Below are 15,369 nucleotides of genomic sequence, written 5' to 3' on the forward strand. Positions count from 1 at the left end.
AAAACTGACCAATAGAATTCTCTTTTTTTCTGGTGGTTATAATTACTGTTTTCCTTTTAAAGTTTTACCTTGGCATTAATCTGTTGGAAGCAGTCTATAATTCAAAGAAAAACTGGAGATTTTTACGAGATCAGCAATTCTGCTTCCAGTAGCCACAGCTTCTTTCTGTTTTCCAAAGGACACATTTTAGTCAAGTTTATACAATTAAAGGGAACTCTCGCTAAGTGGAGTGAAATCAGCAATTAGGAGTGAATCCAAAAAGCAGTAAACCCCCATCATGCAAAGAAACCCAAGATAATGATGATGTTGACATTGTATTTACATTAAATATATCTTAGGAAAACAGCTGGTGATGAAAGGAAGGATGGAGCTGTCATTTCTGCTTTTCATTTTTAGCCCACCCCAACAGGAATTTGTTTTCAACTGTACTTTAAGGTTTAAATATTTCCTTCTCCCTGTTGGCTCTTGCTTCATGGGTGTGTTTTGCCCTTAAGATTCTCTTTGCTTAGCTTCCTCCTTCCCCCTCTTCTCCCCTGTCTGCCAACAGGCCTGTTTGATTAATTAACCTAATCTGTGTTAAAAAAAAGATAATCCATTCTTTGTCTACATGCTTTGGTACCTTTCTGCCCAGAATTTAGCAACAGCACTGAACCTAAGTATCACCCGGGGCATTCATTCAGAGTGAAGCTTCCTCTGCCCCTCCTCCCAGCTCTGCTGATCCAGGGGGCTGGAAGGTGGTCCCAGAGTGTGAGCTTTTAACGAACAGGTGGTCTGCAGACACTCCTGTGGGAAAGACGTCCAACCATTGTCTTCCTTTCGCTGTTATAAAAAAACAAAATAATCTCCGCATTTTCTTCTCTGCTGGAGGTGGGGTGAAGATAGACCTAGCAGGATAGTGACTTATTAGGTTATAAATATACATACAGTCTTCCCTTTTCCCATATTCCCTGAATGAGTCAACAAAGGAGTGTGGTAAAAATTAACCAACCTCTTTGAGTGCATGTGTGTGCTACAAGTGTTGAGTGTTGAGAGCTTGTTTCCTAGCCAGTCCCACATGGGGTCCATCAGAATTTATTAGTTCACATAGTTACTCTTCATTCATCAAATATTTATTGAACCTACTGTGTGCCAGGGAGTATCCTAGACATTGGTGAAACGAAGATGCAGAAGACTCTACCTGATAAAGACTTTAGAGCCTAGTGCAAGGATTGGCAGGCTAAGGCCCCTAGGTTGGCCTCCTGATTTTGTAAATAAAGTTTTGTTGGCACACAGCCACATCTGTTCATTTGCATATTGCCTGTGGCTGCCTTCCTGCTTTCACCGTGGAGATGAGTAGTTCCAACAGGACCACAAAGGTGCAGTAGCTGCTACTTAGCCCATGAAAAGGTTTCCTCACTCCTGGCCTGGTGGATATGAGGAATATAAGCAATTAAGTTCTCCAGGGAGGCCTGAATAAAGGGCCCTGGAAACACCAAGAGGAAGGAAAGGTGATGGTCCTTGGGGGTGAAAAGGGTGCACTGAGAAGGTGCTTTTTCAGTTGGGCCTCGGAGAGGAATTAGGGGTCTGGCAGGGGGGAGAGAGTCTTCCTGCCAGAAGGACCACAGAATGGGGAAGTCAGAGATCCTGATGACACTGAAAAGAACACACCTTGACTGGACCTGTTAGTGACAGAGAGGAGGAGTAATTGTAGATCGGGCTGGAGCATTAGATTATGGAGCAGCTGGGATTTCATCCTCTAGCCCAGTAGTTCCAAGTCTGGCCATTAGGAGAGTGGTCTGAGAAACCTTTCAAGAATGCTGATGGCCATGCCTCTCCTCAGAACATTTGAATTAGACTTTCTAGAAGTAATGTTGGAATGTTTGGTTTAATCAAGCCTCTGGTAATCTCCTGGCCTGGAAAATCTGAGAACCTCTGCTAAAGACAGTAGGAACTCAGGAGATTTCTAAGGCCATACATTTACATGCTCAGATTTTCATTAGGGAGTTGCTTCCACCATACTGCGTGCAGAATGCACTAGAGTTTGGAGGTATGGATAGCAATCGGGGGCTGTGGATCAGGAGACAGTAGTGAGAACTTAAACTTAGGCAGTGAAAGTGCACATGGAGATAAATCAGATTTGAGAAGTATTTCAGAGCTGGGTTTGACAGTGGTTGATGGCCAATCACGATTGGTGGCTGAGGGCAAGCGTCAAAGATAAGATTTGGGAGCGAGATTTGAAAGTGCAGCTTGTTGTAATGACATCAGCTGGGACTGAGCATTTGAGAAATGAGCTGTAATTCTTCAATTATTTGAAGATACATGAGAAAAAAATCACAGATTTTGCTAACTCTGAAGATAACCCAGAAAAATAGTGTACATGGAGATAATATGAAGAGTGAATATTCCTAGGAAAACATCGGTGAAAGGAATCATAGAATAACACAGTTGGTATTTTTTCAAATGAAAAATGATCTCTATTAACTGAAAAATGAAAGGAACAAATCAAATACCCAATGGACCAGCAAAAGCAGAAGTCGTGAGTTCAATTTAGAGCAGTGAGTCACCATCTGTAATCCTCAAAGCACTTAGAGATTTGCACATAATATTTAGAACATAATAAAATTTAAATTATCAGTGTGATTATTGACAGTATTGATTAATAACTTTGTCCCTAAATATGCTTATGGGAAAAGGTTTTTCTGGTTTCATATCTCTGAAATTTGCTAACAACACTGGTCTTAATTTTTGCATGCCACTAAAAATCCACCTTTGTTATTTGATTCTACTTGCTAAATAGTAAGAGGTTATCCATCTACTTCTGTGCCTTTTAACCTTGGTATTTAAACATACAAGAGCACTATTAAAATGGTTTGATTTTGGTTTTGATGTATTCTTTGAAACCTATTTATAGTAACCAAGACTTTTCAGGGGTTTGAAATAGACTTTTTGGACTAGGTAATGAGATAAGTCAATACAATTTTGGGAGAGTGAGTACTAGACACATATGGTAACAACAACAATAATAAAATCAGAATTCTTTAAAATGTTTTATAGCCTAAAGTACATATATTTATTTTTTTTGAAGAGGGTTGAAAAATTCTGACTGAGGAGGTAGCTCATAATATGACATTATAATATTATACATTTTTCACCATATTTCAAAATATATTAGCAAAGTAAAAAAAAATAAGCATTCAAAAACTGTGATCTGAATGTGATCTCACTATTTAAATATAGCACTATATCTTTAAAATAACTTGGTAATATTAAAACTGAATTAAACTCCCAGAAACTTATGGGAAAAGAACATTAAAGAGATATTTTTGGAACAGTTATAACAACAGAAAAAAATAAAGGCTCCTAGAATTTGTTTAGAATCAATCGGCATAGTGAAAGTCTTAGGAATAGCAAGTATAGATAGGTTTGTGAAGTACATGACAAGATTACATGCTGAAATTAAATCTTCATATTCTTAAAATTCTGATGTGTTTGAGATATTAAATATTTACATGTAGATAATTAAAATAATTTTTATGAAAACATTTTGTGCTATAAAGGATATAGTTACTACTTTAGCTTCAAAGTCACACATTTATATTTTAATCTTTAGGTCTATCAATGCAACTGAAAATTCGGGTGTCATGTAGGAAGTCACAGTGTCAGGCTCTGTGCCAGTGGGTTATTGACAAAGTTAGGATAGAATCGTGCAGTGAACGGATATCACAGAGTGGATGAAGCTGGCACAGGTACAGGTGAGACTAGCTTCACTATCAGATTTACCCAAATGGTCACAGTTTACATGCAGTGGGTATTCTGTCCTCAGATTGTTTCATCATCAACAATGGTCTAAACTTTTATTAAACAACAAACATAAGTTTCTATCACTGTTGTTTAAAACATTTTTTACTGTTTACTGTCTCTTTTCAATTTACTTGATTTTCTTAGAGCCAAGTGCAAGTCTATCTTTCTTAATTATTTCATCTTCTGTTCCTCAGTTATAAGCAAGCCTCTAACCTACATGTTCAATAAGAACTTGGAATTTTTTCCTTTGATTTTATAGCTATATTCATCAGAGACCAACTGAGTTATTCTAAGAGAATGTCATTTTAAAACACCTGTGTCTTTCATAATTAATGGAGGTCAGAGTTGAGTTCTATAGTGTCTCTAGATAAAACGAGTCATTTAGTTAATATGCTCATGATGGCTCAACCTTTTCTTTAATGCCAGCTGAATTTTATTACTTTACATGAAGACACAAATGAACTTTGTCTATTAAGGCCATCACTGCTACCTCAGAGACTATGCTGTTGTGCTTAGTGATTTGCTGCTAATAGGCCACTGGGGGATGTGATGAGAGGTAGGAATGAGTTATTCAGTCCTATAGTCAAAAAGAAATACACTCTGGTGAAGAGGGAGACCACACACTCGGGTATCTAGTGGGGGCAGGATGAATGGGCTTCACAGTTGTCAGTTTGTATCTGCCAAATTAAATGGCTTTGTGATTTGAATTATTCAGTTTATTGGATTTCTGTATCCCTCATATATCAATCCTAAAAGTAATATGGTTACTACATTTGAATGTGCAATGTCAAATTTTATTCCAAGGCATTTGAAAAGAAGTAAGTTCACACCAAGGAAAGACGATCCTATACTTTCATTTACTATGGCCATAAAATTGAACCTTTACAGCCTGGTTAAACTCTTGCTTTGTACTTCTATGATGAGAGGGGTGACCTGGCAACAGAGACTAGCTCCCCTAAGTGACACAACTAATGCGCTCCTAGAATCTAATCTCTTAACCTTCTGCACCACTGTCTTTCTCCCTGAAGAATATGGCAGTATTCCTCATCACTACCTATTTACATCTAGGGGTGTTAGGAAGGTTAATGAGGCCACTTAAATACTTTGGGTTGCTCAAAGCATTGCCCTACTAGAGAAACTGACCTTATGTGAAACATTTGGTTAGCATTCCTTTTGGCTGCGAGCCAGAAGCATTACTCCTTCTTGTTGGAAAGGTTGGTAGCCTTTCTTGTGAACCTCACATATACTGTTTTTCCTCCTCTGTGTGCTTACAATTGTAAGATAAAGTGGTTGCCTCTTCTGCAGTGCCCTGGAGAGCAGCCAATTGCACGAGACCATAGATCTTCTTTAGTGCCTGAGTGACCCAGCATTTGGGAGTATCCATTTTTTATTCCCTTTAGAAGATTTTCTTTCTTTTTGTAACCTTTAACTTCATAGGTCGTTGACCTAAACTGTGATGGATCAAGCTGTCTTGGGAGATTTCTGGTCCCTCATGTTGCTAGCTGAGCTGGAGTTTTTCCAAGCAAAAATACTTGGCACTGTATTTGGAACCAAATAGTTTGAGGACAGGGTTTTGAGAATAGTAGAATCCACTCTATGTTTTGTCAGATTCTGAGGTCCAGGGAGGTGATTAGGGAATTCCACAAATTTTTCATGTATTTTTCATCTTTCACAATTTTTTAAAAAAATTGTTGAGAAGAGCTTCAAGATGGCGGAAGAGTAAGACGTGGAGATCACCTTCCTCCCCACAGATACAATAAAAATACATCTACATGTGGAACAACCCCTACAGAACACCTACTGAACGCTGGCAGAAGACCTCAGACTTCCCAAAAGGCAAGAAACTCCCCACGTACCTGGGTAGGGCAAAATAAAAAAGGAAAAACAGAGACAACAGAATAGGGACAGGGACCTGCACCTCTGGGAGGGGGCTGTGAAATAGAAAAAGTTTCCACACACTAGGAAGGCCCTTCACTGGCGGAGGCGGTAGGTGGGCGGGGTGGCGGGGGAAGCTTCGGAGCCACGGAGGAGAGCGCAGCCACAGGGGTGCGGAGGGCAAAGCGGAGAGATTCCTGCACAGAGGATTGGTGCCGACCAGCACTCACCAGCCCGAGAGGCTTGTCTGCTCACCCGCCGGGGCGGGCGGGGCTGGGAGCTGAGGCTCGGGCTTCGGTCGGAGCGCGGGGAGAGGCCTGGGGTTGGCGGCGTAAACACAGCCTGCAGGGGCTAGTGCCCCACGGCTGGCCGGGAGGGAGTCCGGGAAAAAGTCTGCACCTGACTAAGAGCTTAAAGGACCTCCAGAGACAGGCATGAGCCTCGGCTATCAGCGGGGACCCCAGAGAGGGGCATTAGATGCTAAGGCTGCTGTTGTGGCCACCAAGAAGCCTGTGTGCGAGCACAGGTCACTCTCCACATCTCCCCTCCCGGGAGTCTCTTAATGTCTCTTTCAGATTTTTCATCCTTAGTGTATAGGAATGCAAGAGATTTCTGTGCATTAATTTTGTATCCTGCTACTTTACCAAGTTCATTGATTAGCTCTAGTAGTTTTCTGGTAGCATCTTTTGGATTCTCTATGTATATTATCATGTCATCTGCTGACAGTGACAGATTTCCTTCTTCTTTTCCGATTTGTATTCCTTTTATTTCTTTTTCTTCTCTGATTGCTGTGGCTAAAACTTCCAAAACTATGTTGAATAATAGTGATGAAAGTGGGCAACCTTGTCTTGTTCCTGATGTTAGTGGATATGGTTTCAGTCTTTCACGATTGAGGACGATGTTGGCTGTGGGTTTGTCATATATGACCTTTATTATGTTGAGGAGAGTTCCCTCTATGCCTACTTTCTGGAGGGTTTTTATCATAAATGGGTGTTGAATTTTGTCTAAAGCTTGTCATGAGTAGTGCTAAGACTTGAATTGTCTCAAAATGATTTGTAAATGCACCTGTGAATGAACAATGATGATGAAATAATTGTACTGTAAGAATGATTCCTGTGTGTGTGTGTGTTTGTGTGTGTGTATGTGTGTGTGTTTGGTGCCAGTTAAATTAGAAAGGGACATTGGATGACTGACTGGTGACACCATTGCACAGTGGGATAAGGGACAGCAAATTGGGGGGGTTCTAATCATAGGACTTTCTCTGAATCCTAATAATCTTGGATAAATCACAGTGCACCTCCTAATTTGCAGAAGTTTCCTCATCTAAAAGTTGAGGGATATATACTTTCTAATTACAACCTAGCTCCAAATTCTTGGGTTCTATGATTTTTTTTAGGTAAAAAAAAAATTGAGGATGGGTTAAAAAATCACCACCTTACATCTTGTAACCCAGGAAATACCAAAGGAAAGTTCAAATCTTTGGTGCTTCTCTTTATTAGGGTTTTGGGCATGGTGATGGTGGTGGTGGTGGTGGTATCTCATAATTACTGTGTTGTTTTTCCTAGTAAGCATGCCTCTCTTCTCTGCCCCTTCTGTTCACCTATTGAATAACTCTGCCATACTGATTGATTACTGATGAGATGGTTGTAAGGGTACCATAGTTCTCACGTGTCTGGGAAAGGAGAGTAAATGGTTGAAATCCACCTGGGTAATGCCTGGGGGAACAGAGGGGTCCCTTTTCAGACTGTTGGGACCTGAGAGGCAGAAGTGGCCAGCAGAGTTAGATTTTGTTGGGGAGATATAGGCTGAGAGTGTAGCATGTTTGTCATCGTAAATCAGTGTCTTCCTGTCTCAGTCCATTTGGGCTGCTCTTACAAAATACCACAGACTGGTAGCTTATAAACAGCAGAGATTTATGTCTCACATTTCTGGGGCTTGGAGGTCCAAGATCAGGGTGTCAGCCTGGTTGGGTTCTGGTGAGGGTCCTCTCCTAGGTTGCAGATGGCCGACTTCTCGCTGGGTCTGCACATGGTGGAAGGGGCGAGAGAGCTCTCTGGAGCCTCTTTTATAAGGGCACTAATCGATTTGTGAGGGCTCCACCCTTATGACCAAATCACCTGCCAAGGGCCCTACCTCCTAATACCGTCACCTTTGAGGGTTGGATTTCAACATACGAATTTTGGGGAGAAATCAACATTCAGACCATAACACTTCCCCTGTGAAAAACACCTGAAAACGGGACCCAGCATTTTCAGAGAATGAGCTCTATACCTCCTTCAACCCTTAGCACAACGAGAGAGACTTTGAGCTTTTCTGTCCAGTCACCCTGCCCATGGCTCTACAGAAAATCATGGACACTACCATCTTCTTTCCTCAATGATGTGAAGGCCTTCTAACTCTTCCTTAGTGTATGAGAGCTGCCTTTCTAGAAAGTTCTCAAAGACAGATACTGTAGTGTGGGCATTCATGCTTGTATATGTGTATGTGTGTGGGGCAGGGGCGGGAGGAGAGAAAGAGAGAGAGAGAGAGAGAGAGAGAGAGATAGCCTTGCAATATCATCAAAGCTCTCAACTACTTCACTGATTAAATATATGAATGACTTCTTTTTTGGGAATATTTGTAGAAAGTTTTTCTTAAAAGAGCCAGTGAGTTGGAAACAGTGTGATGACTGGGTCCCAGAACCAAGACAAGATAAACAATGTTATCTTCTTTCCTAAAAATCCAGTGGTGCTGCCACCATCCCTACTGACAACAACCCAAATACCTGAACACACAGAGGTAAATGTGCCCACTTATGCCCATAACCTGCCATTGCTGGAGGGAGGAAATGCTCTTTCCTTCTCCCTAAATGGAAAAGATGCTGAGAATTTCAACGTGGCTGGAAATTTTAATATTTTCTGTAAACTGCCTAGAAGTAGCTACTGTTATTTGCATGCTGATAATGGCTCAGACACCATTCTAAGTGTTTGCCTTGGCTTTAAACCTCACAACAACATCAGGGGGTAGATATGACTATTAGCTCCCTTTTACAGTTGAAAAGATTGAAGCATACCGTGCTCAGCTTCCACCCCCACCCCCAGGTTGTCTGGTGGCAGAGCTTTGGCCTTTGCACAAATGTTCTTTTTTTTTTTTTTTTTTAACATCTTTATTGGAGTATAATTGCTTTACAATGGTGTGTTAGTTTCTGCTTTATAACAAAGTGAATCAGTTATACATATACATATGTTCCCATATCTCTTCCCTCTTGTGTCACCCTCCCTCCCACCCTCCCTATCCCACCCCTCTAGGTGGTCACAGAGCACCGAGCTGATCTCCCTGTGCTATGTGGCTGCTTCCCTCTAGCTATCTATTTTACGTTTGGTAGTGTATATATGTCCATGCCACTCTCTCACTTCGTACCACCTTACCCTTCCCCCTCCCCGTGTCCTCATGTCCATTCTCTAGTAGGTCTGTGTCTTTATTCCCATCTTGCCCCTAGGTTCTTCATGACCTTTTTTTTTTTTTTCTTAGATTCCGTATATGTGTGTTAGCATATGGTATTTGTTTTTCTCTTTCTGACTTACTTCAATCTGCATGACAGACTCGCCAGGTCCATCCACCTCACTACAAATAACTCAATTTCATTTCTTTTTATGGCTGAGTAATATTCCATTGTATATATGTGTCACATCTTCTTTATCCATTCATCTGTTGATAGACACAAATGTCCTTAACCACTATGCAACACTGCCCCCCGTAGTGGAGGGGCAGCGACTGTTGGCAGCTTCCTGCAGATGGAGGCCCACGATGAAGCCAGCCTGAGGGTAGGGAGCCATGGTGCTCATACAGGCAATGAGTGCACGTGCATTGGGGCCAGTAATTGCCTCTGGGGCCTCTTCTAAGCCCCTCATCTGAAAGTTGTAGCTGTGTGTACGTGTAGATCTCTAACGTCTCTTAGAGCAGTTGTGCTGGTATCTGTTCCACATCACGTGAGAGCCTGGCGACTCTTCGAATGCCAGGCGGCCTCCCGTGGCGTTTACCTTGGCAGCTCGGCTCTGCTCCCGGTATCTGCACTGAGTTCTCATTCCTTCCACCGCAGGACGAACTTTCTGGTGGAAAATTTGCCTCTCCACTGGGGCCGACTAAACAGAAGTAGACTCTGCTGCCACATTCCCTCCTCAAAGGCATCCTGAGCTCTGCGTAGAGGGCTGATTCGACTGTAAGGAAAGAGAGGGGACGCTTCCCCCAATGGCTTTGTGAGGGAAGCGCCACGTGCCACGCACTGCTTCTCTGGTGGTGTTTCGGAGGTTAAATTGGAGGCTCAGAAAAAGTGTGGTCAACAAGCCATTGTAGTGGTTGAGGAGGCAGTTTTCAGCATGCAGGATGGCAGTGTTCCCATGGCGGGGAACACATTGTGAGAACCCTGAGCGTGCAGGGGGTACTGCCTGGGACTCGTGAGCCCACCCTAAAGGTGAATGGAATCCCTTCTCTTCCTCCAGCAGTGTGTGCATGCGTGCTACTGGTAGCAGCCTGCCCGGGATGGAGTCATCCCTGTTGATTTGTGCTCCCAGTTGCATCCACACCATAGGGATGTTTCTTGGTTCTCTCAGGGCTGTGCCCATGGCCTGTCGTGGCTGCCCCTTGTCACCTCTACTGGGACAGTGTGTTCACTTCTGACATCCGCCCACCTTCCCAGAGAATGAAAGTCATTTACTTTTGTTTCTTGAGGGTGCCGGGAGAGTTTTGTTATTCTCCTGATGCCACAGTAATCACCTTGGACCAGTCCATTATAACAATAGCCTCAGCTTCTCCGAGACCCCTCCCCACTCATGCGTTCTTAGGGGCTGCTTCCCACTACATGCCAATTTCTCCCACCTTCCTTGCTTACACCTGGGCGGACTTTCTCCTGCATCCATCCCTGGGTTGCTTTCCTGCTGCACCAGCTTCTCATCTGCATGATGTTAAGGAGACGTTCGTTCATGGCTTGAGCTGGAGGCCAATCTCTTCTTTCTAAAAGTTACAACAGTGCAGTCCAAAGTCTCACGTGACTGCTCTCTACATTTCCCCCCGTGCTCTGCGTATCTCTGTTGTGTATTTCACTGTTTTTCCCCTTCGTTGTTGAAAGCTAATCGCTTCCTTTTCTCTGACTTCCTCTTTCACGCTTGGGCAGCCATAGGTGACTCTTTCAAACAGACAGACAAGTTCATGCTTCTAAACTTATTACACACTGAGCCCATCCAGTGAGGCAGAGCGGCGTAATGCTCAGACCATTGGTGAATTCAAAACCTGGATGTGTTTTAATTATACAACATGGTGAATGTAGGTGATCTGTCAGGATGAAGGCTCGTGAAGGTATTATATCATCTTGCTTAACTGAAACTCAGTTTCAGCATTAAAGACCCACTTCTGTTTGTCCATTTCACATCGATTAAGAGAGCTGATTAATAATTGAGATATACCTTCGTCCCCACCCCTTTATTCCTTAGCTTTCTCACCAGTCTCAAATGTGTGTTTCTGTTGATGTATTGAACGCCTCTTTGAACTCTGAGTTCCAAGGAAAACTGTGTTACACACAGTCTTAGCAGGAGATTGCTTTGGAAGCCAAAAATTGTTGTTTTTTTTCCCCTTATTCTCATAATTTTTACAAACTATAATTTTTTAGATCTATTAAAAATGAAACTGCTCTCTTTTTGTATTTTGTAGAAACTACCTCTTCAGATTACAGCTTGAGGATTTGTCTCTGATCCAGGTAGGTGCAATTTATTTTTCTCAAACTTTCATTTTCCATCTCAATTAGCTCCGTGTTTGAGGGGATGAAGACAGATGTATGTGAAGGTATCAATCAAGCCAGAGCAGGCCGTTCCTTCCTCAGTGGGTCAGGCTGCGGGCCGCCTGGCTGCCCTCTTTGACATGAGTCATCACCTGTCTTAATTCCCAATTAGCCCTTTTCCTACTGTGCGGCCTCTCCTCCTTTCATGGGTATCATCCTGATTTACTCTTCCCCAAATGATAGATAATTCAAAGGGCATTTCCTCAATGTTAGGAAGTGGCCTTTCCCCCCTAGTTAGAATCGTCATTGATTATTTACTGTGATGCATCCAGCCACCATATTCTTGTAAAAATCAGCCCCCTTTAGAAAAACATCTTTGTTTCCTCTTTATTATTTATAATTAAATAAATATGACTCTATGGCTTAAAAGCCACATATAGGGCTTCCCTTGTGGTGCAGTGGTTGAGAGTCCGCCTGCCGATGCAGGGGACACGGGTTCATGCCCCAGTCCGGGAAGATCCCACATGCCGCGAAGCGGCTGGGCCCGTGAGCCATGGCTGCCTAGCCTGTGCGTCCGGAGCCTGTGCTGCAGTGGGAGAGGCCACAGCAGTGAGAGGCCCGCATACCACAAAAAAACAAAACAAAACAATAAACAAAACAAAACAAAACAAACACATATAACAAACAATTAGTGATGATAGATAAAAAATGAAATTTACCTACGTGTGTTTTTTTGTGGTTTGGAGGAGGAGGAACCTGAGATGCTTATGCCTGGATGGAGTGTTTATTTTAGTGGCAGATCTGAACCACAAAGGCCCACTTCGCCCTTTTAGTCCTTTAGAAGGGTCTCCTTGGAGAAGGACAGGGTCATGGCATAAATACCCACTTCACCAAGATTCTGGAATTCCCCATGGAGCATGCCAGAATCCTTGGGCTGTGTGTAGTTCAGAAAAATTCTTTAATCACCCTCATCTACTAGAGTTCTAAGAAGTGATTGGAGAGAACTTTATATTATTTTCTTCTCTTATGTGATGCTGATATTTGTGAACATTCAGGAAACTTTAGATCTAGGGTTTAATATTAGGTCTATGTTTTATTCACCAGGGCTTTAAAATAAGCCAATACCCCCCAGAAAACTAATATTGGTAAAGCACTTTGAAAATCCATAGACGTGGATTTGTTATCTAGCTCTGTGACTCCCAGCAACTGTGGGTTTCCTCATCTATGGAATGACCACAAAACACTACCAACCCCATACTGTCTTTGCTAGAATTAAATAAAGTAAGGCATACACAAGAGATAAGGCATAGTACTTTTGCAACAAATGTTAATTGCTTTTGTTTTTTAAAAGTGATAACAATAAATAATGCCTTCTTATAATTATTTCATCACACTGGACAATGAATTGTCTTTCCACTGCAATTTGGTAATATAAGTGAAGTCTTTAAATGAGTTGATCATTGGTAAAATTATGAGTGTATTAATAAGAACTCAGAATGATCAGCAGTTAATGCAGAATACCATTTTAAAGCTCTGGTTTTAAATAATCTTTTATAAAATATATAGATCATTCGATAGGATTATGCTTATTTTGATTCTCAGAGTATAGTATATTATGTGGCATATTGTGTGTGTTGAAAAAGTGAAATGTGCAGATATGTGTGTGTGCCAATGTATGTTTCCATATACACGTGCATTGATTTCCTAGTTTCCCACCTTTGGCTGAGGAGGTCTAGAATATTTTCATTCCAATAGCAATGAGCACACTTAATACCCAGTACTTGGTTTCTAAATTTCATTCTCCATTAAAACGAACCAAGCCTTGGGACTTCCCTCGTGGTCCAGTGGTTAGGACTTTGAGCTTCCACTACAGGGGGCGTGGATCTCTGGTCGGGAACTAAGATCCCACATGCTGTTTGGCCAAAAAAAAAAAAAAAAAAAGAACTAAGCCTTCTTGGAGAAGTAGCTGATTCCAGGGCCTGGACAACCAAAGTTCCAGATAAGCCTGGAAGATTTTGATGTTTCAGAAATTAAGGGAGTATTCAAAGAATGATGAGAGCAGGTCAAAAGGATATAGGAGCCAGCTTGACATGGGCTCACTGAAGAAATCTGGGACAATTTGATTGTTAGAATAAGTAATGATAGTATCAGGTTATAGCACAGTGAATCAACTATGAGTAAATACTATGAGTAAATAGTAACATAAAAATAAATGAATAAATAAACAAATGAGACAGAAGGGACTGCTCTTCCTTACTCTAAAATGCCAACTAATAAATGTTGAAGGAATGACTTAATTAGAAAATTATAATTTGACAACCCTCACACTAAAAACTGATTCAGACAAAAATGATCAATGGATGCAAAATTTGTGGGTGAGAGTTTGATGATGACCAAGATATCTATATAGTCTCAAAGTCTTTACCTATAAAATACGTATTAATTGCCAGAGTAAAACTTGTGACTTGATAATGAAGATAGCTGGCCAATACCATGATAACCAACTAGTTAAAGGTACTTTCACTAGGAATGGGACAAAGAGTTAGTATAAGCTTCCTGATTAGATGCACTGAAAAGGCCACAGCAAGATTTCCATGATATTAAAGCCAAAAATTATAACCAGTTTCATCATGAGGAACCATCACACAGACCAAACCTGAAGGCCATTCTACAAAAAACACTGGTCTCTACTCTTCAAAAATCACCAAGTCAAAAGAAAGAAGAGCTATTCCATCATAAAGGGAAAAAAAAATACACATGTCAACTGAATGAAACATTTGATTCAAATTGCATCTTGGAACAGGAAAAATTTTTTTTCTTGTTATAAAGGACACTCTTGGGACAACTGGTAAAATATTACTGTCTGCAGAGAAGATAGTAGAAATGTATTAATATTAATGTCCTGACTTTGATAACTGTAATGTGGTTATGAAGGAGAATGTCTTTGTTCTTTGGACAAACCTTCTGAGATAAATAAGGGTGAAGAGTATCATTTCTGAAACTTATTCTGAAGTGATTTAAAAAATTACTGTATGTGTATATACATATATGTATATGTGTTTATGGGCATACACATGCACACACACACACATGCATGCATGCACACAGAGAGAAAGAATGATAAAACAAATACAATAAAATGTTAATGAGGGAACTCTAAGAATCTAGGTGAAGGGTTTATGAGAGTCCACTGAACTTTGCTTGCAACTTTTCTCAATGTTATTTCAAAATAAATAGCTGCAAAAAATCAGGAGATGCATTTGCCATTACTGTGTGTATAATGTTATTTTAGGGGCAAGGGAACTAACTGTAGTTTCCTCATTATTGCTTCTCATTGTCATGACTACCTTTTGGTGGAAATCAGGTTGAGGTTACTGATGAAATTGAAATGTTCTTATTGAGGTTTGGAAAACTCATCAGCATCACCTCCTGGTAAGAGAGAGCACAGTCTGATGACATAGGGCCAAGCAGGACGACAGGGGCTTTCCGAATGGAAGCTTTGACAACACGGCCCTAATAACAGACGTCAGACCACGCGGTGCGGTGGGTACACACAGCGTGACCCTCCTCTGTTGTGCTTTGTGGTTGTGTACGATGCTCTGCAGTCTACCTTTCACTTACTGTGGAGAGAGGACTCTGGGAATTCTTCAGGACAGACTGCTTTTTCATACATGTCTCCAGTTAAGTTGTCCTTTTGATTTCTATGAATACTTTATTTTAAGTTAAATGACCGTTTCTAAGGTTAACAAAAAAGACTAGGCACACTGATAAAGAAAGGGCTGTACTGGTGTTACAAACGGCACTGTCCAGTAAAGACATAATGTGAGCCTCATGAGTAGTTTAAGATTATCTGATGGTCACATTGAAACAAGTACAAAGAAACAGGGGACAATTTTTTTTATTGAGGTATAGTTAATATACAATATTATATAAGTTTCAGGTATATAGCATAGTGCTTCACAATT

The 15,369-nt window shown here is 41.3% G+C and overlaps 1 protein-coding gene across 4 annotated transcripts in view; it reads left to right on the forward strand.

Moving 5' to 3' along the window:
• SEMA5A (semaphorin 5A) overlaps positions 1-15,369 on the forward strand; it is a 492,799-nt gene that overhangs the window by 238,850 nt on the left and 238,580 nt on the right. For all 4 annotated transcript variants that reach the window (XM_082622624.1, XM_082622623.1, XM_082622626.1 and 1 more), the window contains one exon: positions 11,338-11,383. In XM_082622624.1, the coding sequence (XP_082478750.1) occupies positions 11,338-11,383 (46 nt within the window). The remainder of the gene's footprint in view (positions 1-11,337; positions 11,384-15,369) is intronic.

Source organism: Mesoplodon mirus, assembly GCF_964341445.2.
Source record: "Mesoplodon mirus genome assembly, chromosome: 5".
NCBI lineage: Eukaryota > Metazoa > Chordata > Mammalia > Artiodactyla > Ziphiidae > Mesoplodon > Mesoplodon mirus.